The sequence below is a fragment of the Harmonia axyridis genome, chromosome 6 (assembly GCF_914767665.1).
Source record: "Harmonia axyridis chromosome 6, icHarAxyr1.1, whole genome shotgun sequence".
Taxonomy (NCBI): Eukaryota; Metazoa; Arthropoda; class Insecta; order Coleoptera; family Coccinellidae; genus Harmonia; species Harmonia axyridis.
In genome coordinates, this window is record NC_059506.1 from 4,646,658 (window position 1) to 4,670,685 (window position 24,028).

The 24,028-nt window shown below is 38.9% G+C and overlaps 1 protein-coding gene across 1 annotated transcript in view; it reads left to right on the plus strand.

Annotated features, from left to right (window-relative positions):
- Positions 1-24,028, plus strand: part of LOC123683217 — a 161,273-nt gene that overhangs the window by 117,660 nt on the left and 19,585 nt on the right. Inside the window, exon 5 of the mRNA XM_045622125.1 lies at positions 21,123-21,286. Within this exon, the coding sequence (XP_045478081.1) occupies positions 21,123-21,286 (164 nt within the window). The remainder of the gene's footprint in view (positions 1-21,122; positions 21,287-24,028) is intronic.

Genomic DNA, 24,028 nt, shown 5'->3' on the forward strand with positions numbered 1-24,028 from the left:
ATTTCTGATACCCAACATAACTGTCCATTGGTTAATACGAGGCATCTTGAAGCTGATCTCAAGAAGCTCTTCGAGTGGTGTGAGGAGTGGTTGTTGCCACTGAATATTGAGAAGCGTTGCGTTCTCCATATCGGCAAGGGTAACCCTGAGATTCCCTGCTTCATCGACCAGCAGAGGCTAGCTATCTTCTCCCATCATTGTGACCTGGGTATCACCGTCACTGATAATTGGAGTTGGTCCAGGCACATTTCTATGGCTGTGTTTAGAGCGAGACAATTTACCTACCGACTGTCTAAAACTTTCGCTGGATGTGATATAGCAACAAGCAAGACTCTCTACACAACCTATGTGCGTCCTATCCTAGAGTCTTGTTTGGAGGGCTTATCTGAAGGGTGATCAAGAACTTTTAGAATCCGTACAGCGGTGGAATACCCGTCTACCATTTGGCTGGAATCACCCGAACTACCAGACAAGGCTGCGGTTGTTTGAATTGCATTCCTTTCCAGAACCCAGGAGAAGGGATGATTTGATTATCACCCACAGAGCACTACAGTCTCTCTTCGGTTCAGACATGTCTTACCTCTTTCCATTCAATCAGAACAGATTGTTGAGGGGACACCGCTACAAGCTTGCCAAGGAGAACTTCAAGGCTACATCGAAGAGAAACTTTCTTCCCAACAGGGTATTCGAGGCGTGGAATCGGCTTCCAGATGAGGTTGTGCCATCGCAATCGGTGAACTCTTTCAAGAACTCTCTGGATGGATGATCCAGACAGCAACACTGATCGATTCCAATTCATTCGATTTAACGTTCTCAACTTTTTTCTTGTATAACTACTCGAAACTTCTCATTTTCATATTATATTTTTTAGTTTTGAGTTTATAGGATTACCTTCACTCTTGTAATTTTGTAATGATAATAATAATAATTGTCTTTGTCACTGTCAACAGTTATTATACTTGCTATTAATTTCCCATTCCATCATTCATTCAAACCGATCCATCGGTTCGATTACTTAAATGAATAATAATAATAATAATAATAGTTTATTGTGACATAAACATAAATCGCAGAGGCTGAAGCCTGTACGCGATATACAATTAACATATGAACAATATTACAATAGCCACATTTGAAATAAATCTAATTCTGAATAAAAACTGAATAAATAATGGAATTGATCGAATCATATCAAAATGAGGATAACTTGAAGTGTCGAGAACTCAGTGATGACTCTTTAGTGTTGTAACCTTGGTGACATGCAGTTGAGGATTACCGGTGCATCGTCTAGAGGCCGATCTAAGGTAGGCAGGAATTCTTGGATATGAGGTTTCATCCATGATTCAACCATTGATTATGGATTGAATATATTTTCTTCCTTTTTCAAAAATCCATTTCCTTATCAAAATTTGTTGTTTCTTATTGTGTCTTATGTCTTTCAGGTTCTTCGGGATCATACTATAAATGCGTGGAGCCAGGTATGTGAAGCATCTTTGTCCAATTCGCTTTTCTGCTCTAGGAATCACGTGAATTATCTTACTTCTTGTTTCATAACTGCAATCGGTTTGTCTTAATGTGAGTTGTATTCTTCTAGAACAGATGGCCGTTAATATCTGGGATACAAATAACTGTTGAGGATTCATTGCCCGCGATAAGAAGTATAATTCGTCTGAAGGAAACAAATAGGGCTTTCCATAGATTACACGGAGCAACCATTTCTGGACCTCTTCTACTCTTTTCATATGACATTCGTATGCTCCAACCAATATTAAATCAAGATTTCAAAGTACATTATGAAGCTACAAAAGTAATTATCTGGTCAACCTGCTACCATATTTTTTCCTCGAACCCTTATGGGATTTTTTTAGGTCTTGCAGAACTAAGAGATCGTTTTGTCAATGGTGGTAGCTCCCTTGATATATCTCGTAAGGTTTCGTATTTTGGGGTCGAGTTCGGAGGATATTCTTGGATCCTTAGATAGCTGTGAATAAAGACTTTAACAGCCAATCTGACTCTCAAAGTTCCCCAAATTGTTCAGAACAATATTCAGGAAATCGATAATGAATACAGAGAAATGAATTTGGATAGAGATGTTGAGAACTTCCTTGCATCAAACAGCAGCAGTTCTACTGCAATGAATGTAGAGGAGTTCTGGCATAGGGTGAGCATGTTAAAAGATGGTCAGGGTAATCCGAAATATTTGAATATCACATTTTTTGCAAATGCAAACAAATAAATAAGTGCTTTATCTTCTAATTCAATAATATAATATGTTTATAATATATTATATACATAAATGACCTAGTTTGTAATTTAGAGAGTGATGATGCCTGCCTTTACGCTGATGATACCACGCTGATTCTAAAGGATACCACAATTGATAAATTGCAGAAGAAAAACGAAATGGTTATGAAGGATACAGGCTTGTGGATGTCGCCCGACAGGATGAAATTAAATAATCAGAAAAATCAAAGTTTGATCTACAATCAGAAACCTGAGAAATCAATTTTCTCGGTATGTACATTGATAGTGGTCCAAATTAGATGAAACATATTGAAGAGTTAACTAAGAAGCTTACCCCCGCAATTTTCAGTCTAAGAACCATCAAGACGGTTATCACTTTGGAAGATCTTAAGTCAGTCTACTTCAACTATGATAATTTTCATGGTCACGTCAACTATGGCATAATGTTTTGGGAGACGACATCGGGGTCTAAAAGCGTTTTCATCCTCCAAAAAAGAGCCATCAGAGTTATGTTCAACTCGGGTTATAATGAGTCCTGCCGAAAGGCATTCAAAGATCATGGAATATTAACAGTTCCATCACTTTTCATATACAACTCACTGTGTTATGTGAATCAGAACTGAAAGGATTTTCCGAACAATTCTGTAAAACATGAATATCAAACAAGAAATAAAGACTCCTTGCAGATTCCAATGCATTGTCAGAAGCGCACACAGCAGGGCATTGATTTCTGGGGCCCCAAAATATGCAGGACCGTATTGAAAAAAATGAGGTTGAGGGTGGCCCAGAGAGTACGAAACGTTGGATGCGAAATCTGATTACGTCAAATTGAGGATAATTTACTGTCGAATAAAAAATTCCTCTAACATTTTTTGATAATATTTGAAATAAAGTGGGAAAAAAAAAATCAAAATGACATAATTTAATTTTCTTATGATCTCTCGAAAACCGGACCTGATAATCTCGATTTGTTTGAACTGTTTGATAATGCTTCTATGCATGCAACTTTTTCTCCATTTGACCGACCTTCTAACTCTTATGGTTTAAAAGTTACCAATACAATCCCATTGAAAAAGTGGCCACCCTGTATATATTTTATATTTATTACTGTCGACACCATTTGTAATTTTTATTGCAAATAAAGATCCATCTAATCTAATAAGGAATATAATAATAATAATTTTATTTGTATTGTAAGTTTGTCAAATTTAGAAATACCCCATGTGCGCTTACTTTACCCGTAAGGGTTTTTCTGAATAATAAGGGTGCGCCTGCATCCGTCGCACATAGGTCAATTTTAACCATCTACGCGGCCACAATTGGAATTTAAAAACTAACGATAATCATTCAGAACAAAGTATCGTCGATTAGAAAACATTCCAGGTAATCCTAAGTCACTCATTATAACCACCCCAGGTACATCCTGAGCGAGCACAGATAGTTGAAACTTGACCAATCAACTAGTGCGCTCTTCTTCGAGATCACAGAGTTTGAAACAACAAATTTGAACATAAATATTTCTTACCGGTGTCAGTTTTTGGAGTGAAAGTGATGGATTTCGAGAACCCTGGTAATATTCTTCATTTCTAAAATAATTTACTTAGCCTCAATGCAAAATTAGTATATTTACGTAGTATATAACAAAAAGTGTTTTCTTAAACAAATTTTGAAGTAACTTTAAGCTTTAAAAGTTGATTTGTTGCAGTCCTCCTTTAAACCCCGTGATTATTCTTTTTTTATCATACTTTCCTTAGTAAATATCACAAAAATTTCCTGCAGAAATTTGCAGATGATAAAATTAGGGCGATTTTTAACGACATAGTTTTCTTCAACAAAAATTTCAATTTTTTTATTATTTCGTTATTTTAGAAACTGCCGGAACATCAAGTGTGAAAACTGTTACCCGGAGTTACCTTTATGGAATAATGAAAGACCAAAATTTACCAAATTTTGAAGCAACACTGGATTATCTGGAAAATCACTTACTATCGAACTATGGCACTACCTATGATAATTTAAAAACAATTAAACCACGATTTTGATACATGGAGAAACTATCATTGAAAAAGCTTTGCTACCAATAGGTCAATTGTCGGAGGAGGCTGCAGAAGCGCGTAATAAACATTTCCGCGTATATCGTGAGAATTTCTCTAGAAAGTTTTCTAGAGAACAATACAACCTTGATGTATATCACAGATTACTATTGACTTCGGATCCATTGATAAGCAGTCTGAGGCTCAAAAAAACATCAATATAAAAAAGTTTTTGTCCTGAAACAATAGAAATGCTATTGCCGGCAGATTTTCTTCGGTAACTCTAATTTAGGAACACCCGGTATAAGGTAACAACAATCGAGTTTTCAATAAAAAAAGGTATTTTGAGTAATTTGGTTCAAACTTCGTTATTAATCTTTTTTTTCATATTATAGATATGAGTAAACGTTATGTACTGTATTATTTATTATGCCTAGAGGATAAGTACATTGTACCTTGTGTCAATGGCCTAGCTGCTGAGACACGTTAATTTAAATGACACTTTAATTTAATTTAATTTAATTTAATTGACACTTTGATATGTTAAACTAAATTATTTAAGTATATGAATGGTTTATCTCATTTGTTATAGAATCTATATTGTTATTACGGAGTTTATTTAAAATTTTATTTTATATAGTGAATATTCTTTATGGCAGAAACTCCTTTAGGGCAAAATCATCTGTGAATCAATTGAAAACTAGTTTTACTTAGGAAGAAACTAATCAAAGCAATAAGTAAAAGATAATCAAAATAGAATTAATTAAAATCTGTTTCAGTAGTTGGCCAATATTAATATTTGCTGTACAGAAACCAAAGGTATTCTATTGAAATAAAAAAAAATAAATAAACGTTGTCGTCAAAAATAATTTTCTCGAATAACTAAAATAAACTTATATTTTTATATTTTATATACCTACTTTTGACAACCGGATATTTTATAATTGTGTTGGCCCTTCATATGATGTACTCTAAAGGAAATAAAAATAAAATCTCAAAATTAATCTACTCTAACTTGAAAAACTATTCCAAAAAAATTATTCGTACATTAATGTTTTTACAGATTTCGAACATATATGGATATATACCGAGGGAGCGCTCAAAATTATCGCAAGTAGAAAAAGATTTCGGATTGAAAAACGCCGTTACAAAAGAAGACATAAATGAAACTTTGAGATCGTTAAGAAGAGGGGCGAATGTCCACAAGGAGGATCTTCTGGGCTTCACTTCCTTACATCATATGATCATGCTGTTCTATATGGACATCCTGAGCTCATAGATATCCTAGTGGCATTCGGACATTCGATATATGGATATATACCGAGGGAGCGCTCAAAATTATCGGAAGTAGAAGAAGATTTCGGATTGAAAAACGCCGTTACAAAAGGAGACATAAATGAAACTTTGAGATTGTTAAGAAGAGGGGCGAATGTCCACAAGGAGGATCTTCTGGGCTTCACTTCCTTACATCCTATGATCATGCTGTTCTATATGGACATCCTGAGCTCATAGATATCCTAGTGGCATTCGGGCATTCGATATATGGATATATACCGAGGGAGCGCTCAAAATTATCGCAAGTAGAAGAAGATTTCGGATTGAAAAACGCCGTTACAAAGAAGACATAAATGAAACTTTGAGATTGTTAAGAAGAGGGGCGAATGTCTACAAGGAGGATCTTCTGGGCTTCACTTCCTTACATCATGCTGTTCTATATGGACATCCTGAGCTCATAGATATCCTAGTGGCATGCGGGCATTCGATATATGGATATATACCGAGGGAGCGCTCAAAATTATCGCAAGTAGAAACAGATTTCGGATTGAAAAACGCCGTTACAAAAGGAGACATAAATGAAACGTTGAGATTGTTAAGAGGAGGGGCGAATGTCCACAAGGAGGATCTTCTGGGCTTCACTTCCTTACATCATGCTGTTCTATATGGACATCCTGAGCTCATAGATATCCTAGTGGCATTCGGGCATTCGATATATGGATATATACCGAGGGAGCGCTCAAAATTATCGCAAGTAGAAACAGATTTCGTATTGAAAAACGCCGTTACAAAAGGAGACATAAATGAAACTTTGAGATTGTTAAGAAGAGGGGCGAATGTCCACAAGGAGGATCTTCTGGGCTTCACTTCCTTACATCCTATGATCATGCTGTTCTATATGGACATCCTGAGCTGATAGATATCCTAGTGGCATTCGGGCATTCGATATATGGATATATACCGAGGGAGCGCTCAAAATTATCGCAAGTAGAAGAAGATTTCGGATTAAAAACGCCGTTACAAAGAAGACATAAATGAAACTTTGAGATTGTTAAGAAGAGGGGCGAATGTCCACAAGGAGGATCTTCTGGGCTTCACTTCTTTACATCCTATGATCATGCTGTTCTATATGGACATCCTGAGCTCATAGATATCCTAGAGGCATTCGGGCATTCGATATATGGATATATACCGAGGGAGCGCTCAAAATTATCGCACGTAGAAACAGATTTCGGATTGAAAAACGCCGTTACAAAAGGAGACATAAATGAAACTTTGAGATTGTTAAGAAGAGGGGCGAATGTCCACAAGGAGGATCTTCTGGGCTTCACTTCCTTACATCCTATGATCATGCTGTTCTATATGGACATCCTGAGCTCATAGATATCCTAGTGGCATTCGGGCATTCGATATATGGATATATACCGAGGGAGCGCTCAAAATTATCGCAAGTAGAAGAAGATTTCGGATTAAAAACGCCGTTACAAAGAAGACATAAATGAAACTTTGAGATTGTTAAGAAGAGGGGCGAATGTCCACAAGGAGGATCTTCTGGGCTTCACTTCCTTACATCCTATGATCATGCTGTTCTATATGGACATCCTGAGCTCATAGATATCCTAGAGGCATTCGGGCATTCGATATATGGATATATACCGAGGGAGCGCTCAAAATTATCGCAAGTAGAAACAGATTTCGGATTGAAAAACGCCGTTACAAAAGGAGACATAAATGAAACTTTGAGATTGTTAAGAAGAGGGGCGAATGTCCACAAGGAGGATCTTCTGGGCTTCACTTCCTTACATCCTATGATCATGCTGTTCTATATGGACATCCTGAGCTCATAGATATCCTAGTGGCATTCGGGCATTCGATATATGGATATATACCGAGGGAGCGCTCAAAATTATCGCAAGTAGAAGAAGATTTCGGATTGAAAAACGCCGTTACAAAAGGAGACATAAATGAAACTTTGAGATTGTTAAGAAGAGGGGCGAATGTCCACAAGGAGGATCTTCTGGGCTTCACTTCTTTACATCATGCTGTTCTATATGGACATCCTGAGCTCATAGATATCCTAGAGGCATTCGGGCATTCGATATATGGATATATACCGAGGGAGCGCTCAAAATTATCGCAAGTAGAAACAGATTTCGGATTGAAAAACGCCGTTAAAAAAGGAGACATAAATGAAACTTTGAGATTGTTAAGAAGAGGGGCGAATGTCCACAAGGAGGATCTTCTGGGCTTCACTTCCTTACATCCTATGATCATGCTGTTCTATATGGACATCCTGAGCTCATAGATATCCTAGTGGCATTCGGGCATTCGATATATGGATATATACCGAGGGAGCGCTCAAAATTATCTCAAGTAGAGGAAGATTTCGTATTGAAAAACACCGTTACGAAAGGAGACATAAATGAAACTTTGAGATTGTTAAGAAGAGGGGCGAATGTCCACAAGGAGGATCTTCTGGGCTTCACTTCTTTACATCATGCTGTTCTATATGGACATCCTGAGCTCATAGATTTCATAATGTGGCATTCGGGCATTCGATATATGGATATATATCGAGGGAGCGCTCAAAATTATCGCAAGTAGAAGAAGATTTCGGATAGAAAAACGCCGTTACAAAAGGAGACATAAATGAAACTTTGAGATTGTTAAGAAGAGGGCGAATGTCCACAAGGAGGATCTTCTGGGCTTCACTTTCTTACATCATGCTGTTCTATATGGACATCCTGAGCTTATAGATATCCTAGTGGCATTCGGGCATTCGATATATGGATATATACCGAGGGAGCGCTCAAAATTATCGCAAGTAGAAGAAGATTTCGGATTAAAAACGCCGTTACAAAGAAGACATAAATGAAACTTTGAGATTGTTAAGAAGAGGGGCGAATGCCCACAAGGAGGATCTTCTGGGCTGAACTTCTTTACATCCTATGATCATGCTGTTCTATATGGACATCCTGAGCTCATAGATATCCTAGAGGCATTCGGGCATTCGATATATGGATATATACCGAGGGAGCGCTCAAAATTATCGCACGTAGAAACAGATTTCGGATTGAAAAACGCCGTTACAAAAGGAGACATAAATGAAACTTTGAGATTGTTAAGAAGAGGGGCGAATGTCCACAAGGAGGATCTTCTGGGCTTCACTTCCTTACATCCTATGATCATGCTGTTCTATATGGACATCCTGAGCTCATAGATATCCTTGTGGCATTCGGGCATTCGATATATGGATATATACCGAGGGAGCGGTCAAAATTATCGCAAGTAGAAGAAGATTTCGGATTAAAAACGCCGTTACAAAGAAGACATAAATGAAACTTTGAGATTGTTAAGAAGAGGGGCGAATGTCCACAAGGAGGATCTTCTGGGCTTCACTTCCTTACATCCTATGATCATGCTGTTCTATATGGACATCCTGAGCTCATAGATATCCTAGAGGCATTCGGGCATTCGATATATGGATATATACCGAGGGAGCGCTCAAAATTATCGCAAGTAGAAACAGATTTCGGATTGAAAAACGCCGTTACAAAAGGAGACATAAATGAAACTTTGAGATTGTTAAGAAGAGGGGCGAATGTCCACAAGGAGGATCTTCTGGGCTTCACTTCCTTACATCCTATGATCATGCTGTTCTATATGGACATCCTGAGCTCATAGATATCCTAGTGGCATTCGGGCATTCGATATATGGATATATACCGAGGGAGCGCTCAAAATTATCGCAAGTAGAAGAAGATTTCGGATTGAAAAACGCCGTTACAAAAGGAGACATAAATGAAACTTTGAGATTGTTAAGAAGAGGGGCGAATGTCCACAAGGAGGATCTTCTGGGCTTCACTTCTTTACATCATGCTGTTCTATATGGACATCCTGAGCTCATAGATATCCTAGAGGCATTCGGGCATTCGATATATGGATATATACCGAGGGAGCGCTCAAAATTATCGCAAGTAGAAACAGATTTCGGATTGAAAAACGCCGTTACAAAAGGAGACATAAATGAAACTTTGAGATTGTTAAGAAGAGGGGCGAATGTCCACAAGGAGGATCTTCTGGGCTTCACTTCCTTACATCCTGTGATCATGCTGTTCTATATGGACATCCTGAACTAATAGATATCCTAGTGGCATTCGGGCATTCGATATATGGATATATACCGAGGGAGCGCTCAAAATTATCGCAAGTAGAAGAAGATTTCGTATTGAAAAACACCGTTACGAAAGGAGACATAAATGAAACTTTGAGATTGTTAAGAAGAGGGGCGAATGTTCACAAGGAGGATCTTCTGGGCTTCACTTCTTTACATCATGCTGTTCTATATGGACATCCTGAGCTCATAGATTTAGTAGTGGCATTCGGGCATTCGATATATGGATATATACCGAGGGAGCGCTCAAAATTATCGCAAGTAGAAGAAGATTTCGGATAGAAAAACGCCGTTACAAAAGGAGACATGAATGAAACTTTGAGATTGTTTAGAAGAGGGCGAATGTCCACAAGGAGGATCTTCTGGGCTTCACTTTCTTACATCATGCTGTTCTATATGGACATCCTGAGCTTATAGATATCCTAGTGGCATTCGGGCATTCGATATATGGATATATACCGAGGGAGCGCTCAAAATTGTCGCAAGTAGAAAAAGATTTCGGATTGAAAAACGCCGTTACAAAAGAAGACATGAATGAAACTTTGAGATTGTTAAGAAGAGGGGCGAATGTCCACAAGGAGGATCTTCTGGGCTTCACTTCTTCACATCATGCTGTTCTATATCGACATCCTGAGCTTATAGATATCCTAGTGGCATTCGGGCATTCGATATATGGATATATACCGAGGGAGCGCTCAAAATTATCGCAAGTAGAAAAAGATTTCGGATTGAAAAACACCGTTACGGAAGGAGACATAAATGAAACTTTGAGATTGTTAAGAAGAGGGGCGAATGTCCACAAGGAGGATCTTCTGGGCTTCACTTCTTTACATCATGCTGTTCTATATGGACATCCTGAGCTCATAGATATCCTAGAGGCATTCGGGCATTCGATATATGGATATATACCGAGGGAGCGCTCAAAATTATCGCAAGTAGAAGAAGATTTCGGATTGAAAAACACCGTTACGGAAGGAGACATAAATGAAACTTTGAGATTGTTAAGAAGAGGGGCGAATGTCCACAAGGAGGATCTTCTGGGCTTCACTTCTTCACATCATGCTGTTCTATATCGACATCCTGAGCTTATAGATATCCTAGTGGCATTCGGGCATTCGATATATGGATATATACCGAGGGAGTGCTCAAAATTATCGCAAGTAGAAAAAGATTTCGGATTGAAAAACGCCGTTACAAAAGGAGACATAAATGAAACTTTGAGATTGTTAAGAAGAGGTGCGAATGTCCACAAGGAGGATCTTCTGGGCTTCACTTCTTTACATCATGCTGTTCTATATAGACATCCTGAGCTCATAGATATCCTAGAGGCATTCGGGCATTCGATATATGGATATATACCGAGGGAGCGCTCAAAATTATCGCAAGTAGAAAAAGATTTCGGATTGAAAAACACCGTTACGGAAGGAGACATAAATGAAACTTTGAGATTGTTAAGAAGAGGGGCGAATGTCCACAAGGAGGATCTTCTGGGCTTCACTTCTTTACATCATGCTGTTCTATATGGACATCCTGAGCTCATAGATATCCTAGTGGCATTCGGACATTCGATATATGGATATATACCGAGGGAGCGCTCAAAATTATCGCAAGTAGAAACAGATTTCGGATTGAAAAACGCCGTTACAAAAGGAGACATAAATGAAACTTTGAGATTGTTAAGAAGAGTGGCGAATGTCCACAAGGAGGATCTTCTGGGCTTCACTTCCTTACATCATGCTGTTCTATATGGACATCCTGAGCTCATAGATATCCTAGTGGCATTCGGGCATTCGATATATGGATATATACCGAGGGAGCGCTCAAAATTATCGCAAGTAGAAGAAGATTTCGGATAGAAAAACGCCGTTACAAAAGGAGACATAAATGAAACTTTGAGATTGTTAAGAAGAGGGCGAATGTCCACAAGGAGGATCTTCTGGGCTTCACTTTCTTACATCATGCTGTTCTATATGGACATCCTGAGCTCATAGATATCCTAGTGGCATTCGGGCATTCGATATATGGATATATACCGAGGGAGCGCTCAAAATTATCGCAAGTAGAAGAAGATTTCGGATTGAAAAACGCCGTTACAAAAGGAGACATAAATGAAACTTTGAGATTGTTAAGAAGAGGGCGAATGTCCACAAGGAGGATCTTCTGGGCTTCACTTCCTTACATCATGCTGTTCTATATGGACATCCTGAGCTCATAGATATCCTAGTGGCATTCGGGCATTCGATATATGGATATATACCGAGGGAGCGCTCAAAATTATCGCAAGTAGAAAAAGATTTCGGATAGAAAAACGCCGCTACAAAAGGAGACATAAATGAAACTTTGAGATTGTTAAGAAGAGGGGCGAATGTTCACAAGGAGGATCTTCTGGGCTTCACTTCTTCACATCATGCTGTTCTATATCGACATTCTGAGCTCATAGATATCCTAGTGGCATTCGGGCATTCGATATATGGATATATACCGAGGGAGCGCTCAAAATTATCGCAAGTAGAAGAAGATTTCGGATAGAAAAACGCCGCTACAAAAGGAGACATAAATGAAACTTTGAGATTGTTAAGAAGAGGGGCGAATGTCCACAAGGAGGATCTTCTGGGCTTCACTTCTTTACATCATGCTGTTCTATATCGACATTCTGAGCTCATAGATATCCTAGTGGCATTCGGGCATTCGATATATGGATATATACCGAGGGAGCGCTCAAAATTGTCGCTAGTAGAAAAAGATTTCGGATTGAAAAACGCCGTTACAAAAGAAGACATGAATGAAACTTTGAGATTGTTAAGGGAAGGGGCGAATGTCCACAAGGAGGATCTTCTGGGCTTCACTTCCTTACATCATGCTGTTCTATATGGACATCCTGAGCTCATAGATATCCTAGTGGCATTCGGGCATTCGATATATGGATATATACCGAGGGAGCGCTCAAAATTATCGCAAGTAGAAGAAGATTTCGGATAGAAAAACGCCGCTACAAAAGGAGACATAAATGAAACTTTGAGATTGTTAAGAAGAGGGGCGAATGTTCACAAGGAGGATCTTCTGGGCTTCACTTCTTCACATCATGCTGTTCTATATCGACATTCTGAGCGCATAGATATCCTAGTGGCATTCGGGCATTCGATATATGGATATATACCGAGGGAGCGCTCAAAATTGTCGCAAGTAGAAAAAGATTTCGGATTGAAAAACGCCGTTACAAAAGAAGACATAAATGAAACTTTGAGATTGTTAAGGGAAGGGGCGAATGTCCACAAGGAGGATCTTCTGGGCTTCACTTCCTTACATCATGCTGTTCTATATGGACATCCTGAGCTCATAGATATCCTAGTGGCATTCGGGCATTCGATATATGGATATATACCGAGGGAGCGCTCAAAATTATCGCAAGTAGAAGAAGATTTCGGATAGAAAAACGCCGTTACAAAAGGAGACATAAATGAAACTTTGAGATTGTTAAGAAGAGGGCGAATGTCCACAAGGAGGATCTTCTGGGCTTCACTTTCTTACATCATGCTGTTCTATATGGACATCCTGAGCTCATAGATATCCTAGTGGCATTCGGGCATTCGATATATGGATATATACCGAGGGAGCGCTCAAAATTATCGCAAGTAGAAGAAGATTTCGGATTGAAAAACGCCGTTACAAAAGGAGACATAAATGAAACTTTGAGATTGTTAAGAAGAGGGCGAATGTCCACAAGGAGGATCTTCTGGGCTTCACTTTCTTACATCATGCTGTTCTATATGGACATCCTGAGCTCATAGATATCCTAGTGGCATTCGGGCATTCGATATATGGATATATACCGAGGGAGCGCTCAAAATTATCGCAAGTAGAAGAAGATTTCGGATTGAAAAACGCCGTTACAAAAGGAGACATAAATGAAACTTTGAGATTGTTAAGAAGAGGGCGAATGTCCACAAGGAGGATCTTCTGGGCTTCACTTTCTTACATCATGCTGTTCTATATGGACATCCTGAGCTCATAGATATCCTAGTGGCATTCGGGCATTCGATATATGGATATATACCGAGGGAGCGCTCAAAATTATCGCAAGTAGAAGAAGATTTCGGATTGAAAAACGCCGTTACAAAAGGAGACATAAATGAAACTTTTTGATTGTTAAGAAGAGGGCGAATGTCCACAAGGAGGATCTTCTGGGCTTCACTTCCTTACATCATGCTGTTCTATATGGACATCCTGAGCTCATAGATATCATAGTGGTATTCGGGCATTCGATATATGGATATATACCGAGGGAGCGCTCAAAATTATCGCAAGTAGAAAAAGATTTCGGATAGAAAAACGCCGCTACAAAAGGAGACATAAATGAAACTTTGAGATTGTTAAGAAGAGGGGCGAATGTTCACAAGGAGGATCTTCTGGGCTTCACTTCTTCACATCATGCTGTTCTATATCGACATTCTGAGCTCATAGATATCCTAGTGGCATTCGGGCATTCGATATATGGATATATACCGAGGGAGCGCTCAAAATTATCGCAAGTAGAAGAAGATTTCGGATAGAAAAACGCCGCTACAAAAGGAGACATAAATGAAACTTTGAGATTGTTAAGAAGAGGGGCGAATGTCCACAAGGAGGATCTTCTGGGCTTCACTTCTTTACATCATGCTGTTCTATATCGACATTCTGAGCTCATAGATATCCTAGTGGCATTCGGGCATTCGATATATGGATATATACCGAGGGAGCGCTCAAAATTATCGCAAGTAGAAGAAGATTTCGGATAGAAAAACGCCGCTACAAAAGGAGACATAAATGAAACTTTGAGATTGTTAAGAAGAGGGGCGAATGTTCACAAGGAGGATCTTCTGGGCTTCACTTCTTCACATCATGCTGTTCTATATGGACATCCTGAGCTCATAGATATCCTAGTGGCATTCGGGCATTCGATATATGGATATATACCGAGGGAGCGCTCAAAATTATCGCAAGTAGAAGAAGATTTCGGATTGAAAAACGCCGTTACAAAAGGAGACATAAATGAAACTTTGAGATTGTTAAGAAGAGGGCGAATGTCCACAAGGAGGATCTTCTGGGCTTCACTTTCTTACATCATGCTGTTCTATATGGACATCCTGAGCTCATAGATATCCTAGTGGTATTCGGGCATTCGATATATGGATATATACCGAGGGAGCGCTCAAAATTATCGCAAGTAGAAAAAGATTTCGGATAGAAAAACGCCGCTACAAAAGGAGACATAAATGAAACTTTGAGATTGTTAAGAAGAGGGCGAATGTCCACAAGGAGGATCTTCTGGGCTTCACTTTCTTACATCATGCTGTTCTATATGGACATCCTGAGCTTATAGATATCCTAGTGGCATTCGGGCATTCGATATATGGATATATACCGAGGGAGCGCTCAAAATTGTCGCAAGTAGAAAAAGATTTCGGATTGAAAAACGCCGTTACAAAAGAAAACATGAATGAAACTTTGAGATTGTTAAGAGGAGGGGCGAATGTCCACAAGGAGGATCTTCTGGGCTTCACTTCCTTACATCATGCTGTTCTATATGGACATCCTGAGCTCATAGATATCCTAGTGGCATTCGGGCATTCGATATATGGATATATACCGAGGGAGCGCTCAAAATTATCGCAAGTAGAAGAAGATTTCGGATAGAAAAACGCCGCTACAAAAGGAGACATAAATGAAACTTTGAGATTGTTAAGAAGAGGGGCGAATGTTCACAAGGAGGATCTTCTGGGCTTCACTTCTTCACATCATGCTGTTCTATATCGACATTCTGAGCTCATAGATATCCTAGTGGCATTCGGGCATTCGATATATGGATATATACCGAGGGAGCGCTCAAAATTGTCGCAAGTAGAAAAAGATTTCGGATTGAAAAACACCGTTACAAAAGAAGACATAAATGAAACTTTGAGATTGTTAAGAGGAGGGGCGAATGTCCACAAGGAGGATCTTCTGGGCTTCACTTCCTTATATCATGCTGTTCTATATGGACATCCTGAGCTCATAGATATCCTAGTGGCATTCGGGCATTCGATATATGGATATATACCGAGGGAGCGCTCAAAATTATCGCAAGTAGAAGAAGATTTCGGATAGAAAAACTCCGCTACAAAAGGAGACATAAATGAAACTTTGAGATTGTTAAGAAGAGGGGCGAATGTCCACAAGGAGGATCTTCTGGGCTTCACTTCTTTACATCATGCTGTTCTATATCGACATTCTGAGCTCATAGATATCCTAGTGGCATTCGGGCATTCGATATATGGATATATACCGAGGGAGCGCTCAAAATTGTCGCTAGTAGAAAAAGATTTCGGATTGAAAAACGCCGTTACAAAAGAAGACATGAATGAAACTTTGAGATTGTTAAGGGAAGGGGCGAATGTCCACAAGGAGGATCTTCTGGGCTTCACTTCCTTACATCATGCTGTTCTATATGGACATCCTGAGCTCATAGATATCCTAGTGGCATTCGGGCATTCGATATATGGATATATACCGAGGGAGCGCTCAAAATTATCGCAAGTAGAAGAAGATTTCGGATAGAAAAACGCCGCTACAAAAGGAGACATAAATGAAACTTTGAGATTGTTAAGAAGAGGGGCGAATGTTCACAAGGAGGATCTTCTGGGCTTCACTTCTTCACATCATGCTGTTCTATATCGACATTCTGAGCGCATAGATATCCTAGTGGCATTCGGGCATTCGATATATGGATATATACCGAGGGAGCGCTCAAAATTGTCGCAAGTAGAAAAAGATTTCGGATTGAAAAACGCCGTTACAAAAGAAGACATAAATGAAACTTTGAGATTGTTAAGAGGAGGGGCGAATGTCCACAAGGAGGATCTTCTGGGCTTCACTTCCTTACATCATGCTGTTCTATATGGACATCCTGAGCTCATAGATATCCTAGTGGCATTCGGTGCTGATTTGGAGAGAGAGGAAAGAGTATACGGGTTCAAACCCATACACTTGTTAAATAAATGCCTTGAAAAATCAAAATGTTTGCAAAAGTTGTTGGATCACGGCGTGAATATCCACAGCAAAGATTTTATGGGCAATACTCTCCTTCTCCGAATGGTTTGTACAAGTCCTAATGATGAACAGTTCTTAAGGAAACAACAAGTGTGAAAACTGTTACCCGGAGTTACCTCTATGGCATAATGAGAGACCAAAATTTACCAAATTTTGAAGCAAAACTGGATTATCTGGAAAATCACTTACTATCGAACTATGGCACTAGCTATGATAATTTAAAAACAATTAAACCACGATTTTAATACATGGAGAAACTATCATTGAAAAAGCTTTGCTACCAATAGGTCAATTGTCGGAGGAGGCTGCAGAAGCGCGTAATAAACATTTCCGCGTATATCGTGAGAATTTCTCTAGAAAGTTTTTTAGAGAACAATACAACCTTGATGTATATCACAGATTACTATTGACTTCGGATCCATAGATAAGCAGTCTGAGGCTCAAAAAAACATCAATATCAAAAAGTTTTTGTCCTGAAACAATAGAAATGCTATTGCCGGCAGATTCCACCTCGAACTCGATTCAGATTGCGAAGAAGATGACTCTTTAATTGAATAAAAATATTATTACTGCACAAAGATATGTATTTTTATGTTATTTTGTTTCACTCAACGTGAAAATGAAATAAATCCAACATTTGTTTTGAATATCACGGCTTTTCATTTACGGAATCCCAAGACGACTTTTTTTTTTCTATTCCAATGTTTTTTCATTTACATTCTACGAGATGAACTAATTAAAAAATCTCTAATCAGACGAATAATACTGCATAGAAACGATAAATACCGAATATAAATGATGAAAGTGAGAAAATATTTTTGGCCGCATTGATCGTTAAAATTGACCTATGTGCGTCGAGTTGAGTTGAACTTCAACTCGAGTTTTTCTGTTCAATTGTTTCTTGCGAAAAGAGAAACTTTGTATTTACCTAAGTGTTTTTTTCTATTTATAAACCTGTAAATACTCTATATAAGAAACTTATTTTGATTAATCTAAATTCAGTATTTTGAAATAATAATACGACTCGAAAGGCATAAGTGCACACAGATGCCCCGAATGACCTTAATAGTATTAGAAATGAACGTTCATTAACACATGATCCTCATTTCAAGTCACAATCCTTGCATCCTCAAGAGCCATTGTCATTATCATTGTCACCAGTCATTTTCTTTCCTGTTACATTTCTCATTCCATCATTCATTCAAACCGATCCTTTAACATTGTTGACAAGTTGTGGAGTTAAGACTACTGTTAAACTTCTGAGCCTTCATGTTCAGGTTGTGAAACGAAATTTATTCTCAATGAATCCGATCCTTCAACCTTAAAAACTGAACTTTATACCCAACTACCTTAGATCCAACTTCATAATTCAAAATGAAAAACCTTGTCTCAGAACAGATCAGGAAGGCAGAAGCTATCAAAAGAATTCATGTCAACATGTTCTTCATGTTGACTCCCACTCAAAAAAAAAATGAAGAATACTGCCATAGAAAAATGAAACAACAGAAAGGAAAAGGGGATTACTTCTATGGATCGCACAAAAACTTAGAAGGAAAAATACCAGAAACTGATTAATACATCACCAAAGACATATACGGGCGAGCAGAAAAGATATAGCGGGTGTTTTTTTCGAAGGTACATAACTTCAAGTTGGCATTACTGTTCGAGATGGCGACCGATTCAACAGCTGTTAGTTGACTTATTCTCAGTTTGGTTTGGCAATTCATCATGAATAGACTCACTATCATCAAGTAAGGCGTAGATTCTTCGAATGGGCCCAAAATGAGATTGCCGTTGTTCTCGATTTTCATAAGCGAATTTTGTTTAGCGATGAAGCACACTTCTGGTTGAATGGCTACGTCTACGAACAAAACTGCCGCATTTGGAGAGCAGCTTATCCTCAAGTGTATGTCGAAACACCGTTACATCCAGAAAAACTGACTGTTTGGTGCGCTTTATGGGCTGGTGGAATCATTGGTCCGTACTTCTTCAAAAACGATGATGGCCAGAACGTTACAGTCAATGGTGATCGGTATAGAGCCATGATTACTAACTTTTTCATTCCATGATGTCCAGGAGCTGTGGTTCCAACAAGAGGGCGCAACATGTCACACAGTTCGTGCCACAATCGATTTATTGAAAGACACGTTTGGTGACCGCCTAATTTCTTGTTTTGGACCTGCGAATTGGCCTCCAAGATCTTGTGATTTAACACCGCTAGACTACTATCTGTGGGGCTATGTAAAGTCATTGGTCTATGCGGATAAGCCACAAACCCTTGACCATTTGGAAGACAACATTCGCCGTGTTATTGCCGATATATGGCCACAAATGTTGGAAAAAGTCGTCGAAAATTGGACTACATCCGAGCCAGCCGTGGCGGTCATATGCCAAAAATCATATTCAAAATGCAATGCCACAAGATTATTTTGCGGATAAATAAAATTCATGTCAATCGAATAATCCATCGTTGTTTTATTGCAATTTAAAGTTCTATAGTTCTAAAAAAAACACCCTTTACAAGTGCAGAAGACACTGACTCTGACGGAATCTTCCTGAGTCTGATCGTTCTCATTCCAAAAAGTTTCTTGGGAACTATGATACTGCGAGATCTAAGATTAAAACTTTGGATATAAAAAAACAAAAATCTTCGAAAATTCGTTAAAAATAAATGCCTTCTTTTCCATGATCAATTTTTCCCCTTCAAATGATATGAACATTATTCAAAATACACTGCACAAAAATATTAACCCACATTCTGAAAATCTCAATTTCAATGAAAGTTAACTCTACATTTGCTTTATAACTTATTTCTTATGTTCTCTCGGGAAGGTTTTGAACGAAACAAGGCACATTAAATGGAAGAAAAATTCAGGATTTCACCGAATCTTATGTGAAAGAAGAGAAATAAACAATTTTCAAAATACTGGAATGCTGAAAAGTGACTTGGTTTTTCCACCCCTTGCGTTAATTACAGTTCGGCAACGACGGTTCATACTCAAAATGAGTGATCTTAAAATGTTCTGATCTAATCCTTCCCAGATTTCTCTGAGTTGGATTCCTAAGTCATTAAGAGTAGCTGGATGATTTTCTGAACTTCTCAGCCTTCTATTGAGGTTGTCCCAAACCTGCTCAATCGGATTGAGATCTGGACTTCTTGCTGGCCATTCCATTCGAGGGACTTCGACCTCTTCAAGGTACTCCTGAACGATGCGTGCACGATGGGGTCTGGCATTATCGTCCACAAAAATGAAATTTTCACCAATGTATGGGGCAAATGGCATTACATGCTCTTCAAGAATGTTCCTTATATACCTATCAGCATTCATAGCTCCATTATCAACGACTACTGGGTCTGTGCGAGCAGTCAAAGATATTCCACCCCATACCATAATCGATCCTCCCCCGAAACCAGTAGTATTCAGGAAATGGCACTGAGCATATCTTGCATGTGGACGTCTGTATCACAAGGGAACGTCGATCACAATGGTAGAGGCAGAATCTAGACTCATATGTGAAGAGAACTCTTTCCCAATCAGTCTCTTTCCAATGGATATGCTCTCTCGCAAAATCCAAACGCGTCCTTCGATGGACTGGGGTAAGAGCTGGGCCTCTTGCCGCGACACGAGGCTTTAAATCATATTCTCTGAGGCGATTTCTTATTGTCTGAGTACTAATTTGCACCCCATGAGTTTGCTCAAGCTGATTTTGAAGGAGGCGAGCGGTTGCAAACCGTTGTCTCAACGAAGAAACTCTCAAGTAACGTTCTTGAATGGCAGTTGTTACCCGTGGTCTACCCTGTCCTGGTCTCCCTGAATCGCTGCAACATTCTGGACACACTCGTATGGGGAACTCCAAACCTTTCTGCAATTCTTGTGTATGTCCACCCTTCTTCTCGCAAAACTACCGCTTGGGCACATTCCTCTTGGGTCAAATTGCGTGTTTCGCATTGCATAGCGATCAAGTGTAGAAAATCAAACGAAAGAAAAACTATTGATCACTAGAATTGATCGAGAACAACTGATTTCAGAATGGAGCCAATACATTCAAAATCTGATAATCTCATCTTTTTTTATTCCTGCTGGGAAAAAACATCTGTATTGAAGAAAAACGTTGAAAGTGGATAACATATGCATGCATAATTCTGATAAAAATAATTATCATTGAGAACACCTTCAGTTGTAGAATAAATTTGAGATTTCCATAATGTGCGTTAATTTTTTTGCGCAGTGTATTTCATAACTCTTTCGTTAATAACAGCAATAACTTCCCAGTATTTAAGTCTAATAGTTAGATTAAAAAGTTCCTTTTAACACTATATATCTTTGCAGGGATATAGGTCCCGCTGCAGTGACGTCCAGACAGAGAGGGGAGCTTTACGATGTTTCAGCTACTGCAACGCTCGACGAGTTGCAAGAACCGGAAGAGTTCGCTTGCGATCTAACAATACCTCAGGCCAATTATTCTGTCAGAAGGGAAACTGTTATCTATCCCGGTGAGTATTACAAGAGATCACACGAAGATACGGGTGCAAACTAGGGTGTGTTTTCAATTATATGGGATGAATACTGTTGGACGTCTTCTGAATGTTCACCAGGGATGATCTTTGAGTAGATATTTTCTGTAGTAATCTTATCTAATCTAATCTTTCCGAAAAAAATCGAAAAAACACGTTAATACACTGATCAACAATTGCTAGGGATCACTTATGAACTTCTCTTCATTTGTATTTTTTTCAAGTTATCTCGTGAATATCTGTACATTATATGTTCTCTAAGGAAAAACTAAGATGTTTTGAGTTGATTATATCAAAGTCTTCCTCACTTCATCGCAGGCGCGGATCCAGGCCCCACTTTTGGGGGGGGAACTTTTAGATACTCAAAATACTGAAAATGTGGACCCCAGACACTTTCGCCATTTTAGGACGTCATTTTTTTTGCCGTTCATAGATATGGATCTTCCCAAAATGTATTGAAGGTGAAATTTTTGCTGATATTCTAATTATTTGAGCCTAAGTATGTCAAATTCTAGGAGGGACAGCAAAATTTAAGAGGTGCCTGGGTCATTTGGGGGGGGGAACGTTCCCCCAGTTCCCCCTTCGTGGATCCGCGCCTGCTTCATCGGCTCTTGTTTACAAAATCGATTATTATCTGTTGGCTGTTACAGGTGGAGTGAAAAGCAATGTGGTATTTGTTATTAAATCTGTTTTTTTCTCTCGTTCAAACACATAAGGTGACAATAATTGAAGAAATGAGAACAATATCAGCTTATCAGTCATGCCGAGAAGACGTTTGGCTCCTGTGCAACTGGACCAAATCATACGGTGGATACAGGAAGGTTTGTCCCAGCGAGAAGTGTCCCGGCGGTTGAATGTTCCGCAAAGTGTCGTGAGTCGGGCTTGGAATAGGTTCATCCAAAACGACTCAGTAGCTTATGTTCATGGGGGAGGTCGGCAGCGCAGTACAACAGCTGCCCAAGATCGTCTTTTGATCCTCAATGCTAGGAGAAATCCCACTTACCCGGCGTCGCGGCTCAATAGATCACTGAGAATTGCAACAGGAGTTCTAAGTTCGAACCAGACTGTAAGACGACGACTACATGTTCGTGGTTTGAGAGCACGTAGGAGGGTACAATATCCCCGTTTGAATAGGGAACACCAGGTTCATCGACGGCAATGGGCTGAGGAGCACCGCAATTGGACACTTGAAGATTGGAGCCGATGTTTATTTACGGATGAGTCTAGATTTCGTTTGGTCAACTCCGATGGACGTATTCTTGCTTGGAGGGAAAGAGGTCGAAGGTATGCAGAACAGTTTTATGGTACCCACAACAGCTTTTGGCGGAGGTTCTATATGTGAATGGGGAGGCATTAGTTTGAACCAACGCACAGAGTTGGTTCTTCTGCAGAACACCACCAGGACCAGCCAGAGATATCACGATATGATTATTGAACCCATAATTGTTCCGTTTGCGGCTGCCGTGGGCGAGAATTTCATTTTAATTGACGATAATGCCCGTCCACACCGTAGTCGTCTGGTTAATGAAGCGCTAGAAACTCATGCTATTGATAGGATGGACTGGCCAGCTCGCTCTCCAGATATGAATTGCATCGACCATGTCTGGTCTGAGATGTCTAGACAATTGTCAACCTTAGAACAACCGATCAATAACCTGGAGGACCTTTCTAACGCTTTACGGGATATTTGGACAGAATTTTGAGTGTTCCTATATAAGTCTTTTTTTCTCTCCAACTTTTCATTTTTTCATTCTTTTCTCAAGTGAACCATATTATCAACTGAAAATACTCTGATATCTGACTAAATTTATAATCTTGGAGCGAATATTTCAGAAATAAATTTAGAACAAGTAAGTGATCCCTATCAATTGTTGAGCAGTGTATTTTAATAAGAAGCATGGGTGCAGGTGGCAACAAAAATCCGAGTCGAAGACGATGATTTTTGCAACTGCACGAATGCTTCTTGTTGAAATATTAATGTATTTTTTCGATTTTTTCCGGGAAGATTAGATTAGATTAGATTACTACAGAATATATCTACCCAAATGTCATCCCTGATGAACATTCCGAAGACGCCCGTTGTATTAATTGTAATACCCGGCGCGTCCGCCATTCCGTAAAGCATTGGGAACTTCATTTCAAGTTTGGAATCGTTAATCCCACTGATCCTGCAAGGATAATAGCACACAGTAATTAATTTTGAAATAATTATGCCCTTCAGATGCAATTCAAGTGACGTTTCATTGTGGGTAATAATTAATTTGAAAGAATTCGTTACAACACAGATCCATACAAGGCGAATCGTGTTTGAAATGAATAGTAAAAAAAATATTTTTTTTGAAATAAGCTTTTATTTCATTGGTCTAAAAAAATAAAATTAAGTTCAAATAGAAGAAAATTATGAAATTTTATGCAGGGATGTAACTACAAGACTTTCGATCTCGACTAAGCCACTAGCTTCGTTTTCCTCATAAATATTCATATATATTTTTCACAATCAAATCTCGCAACCAGCTTTTATATCATATAAATTTCGTAATATGAATGCATTGATGGATTTTGTTCAATTTCAACTTTATTTTCTTTTTTTTGAGGATTGAAATGAATTAATCGCCCTATTTTGATACCCTGTAGAGATCGCTATGATCATCAAAAATCCATTGCCTCCATTCTTCCGTTCTAGTATTCAATGTCAAAATCTCATTCAAATGAATTCATTTA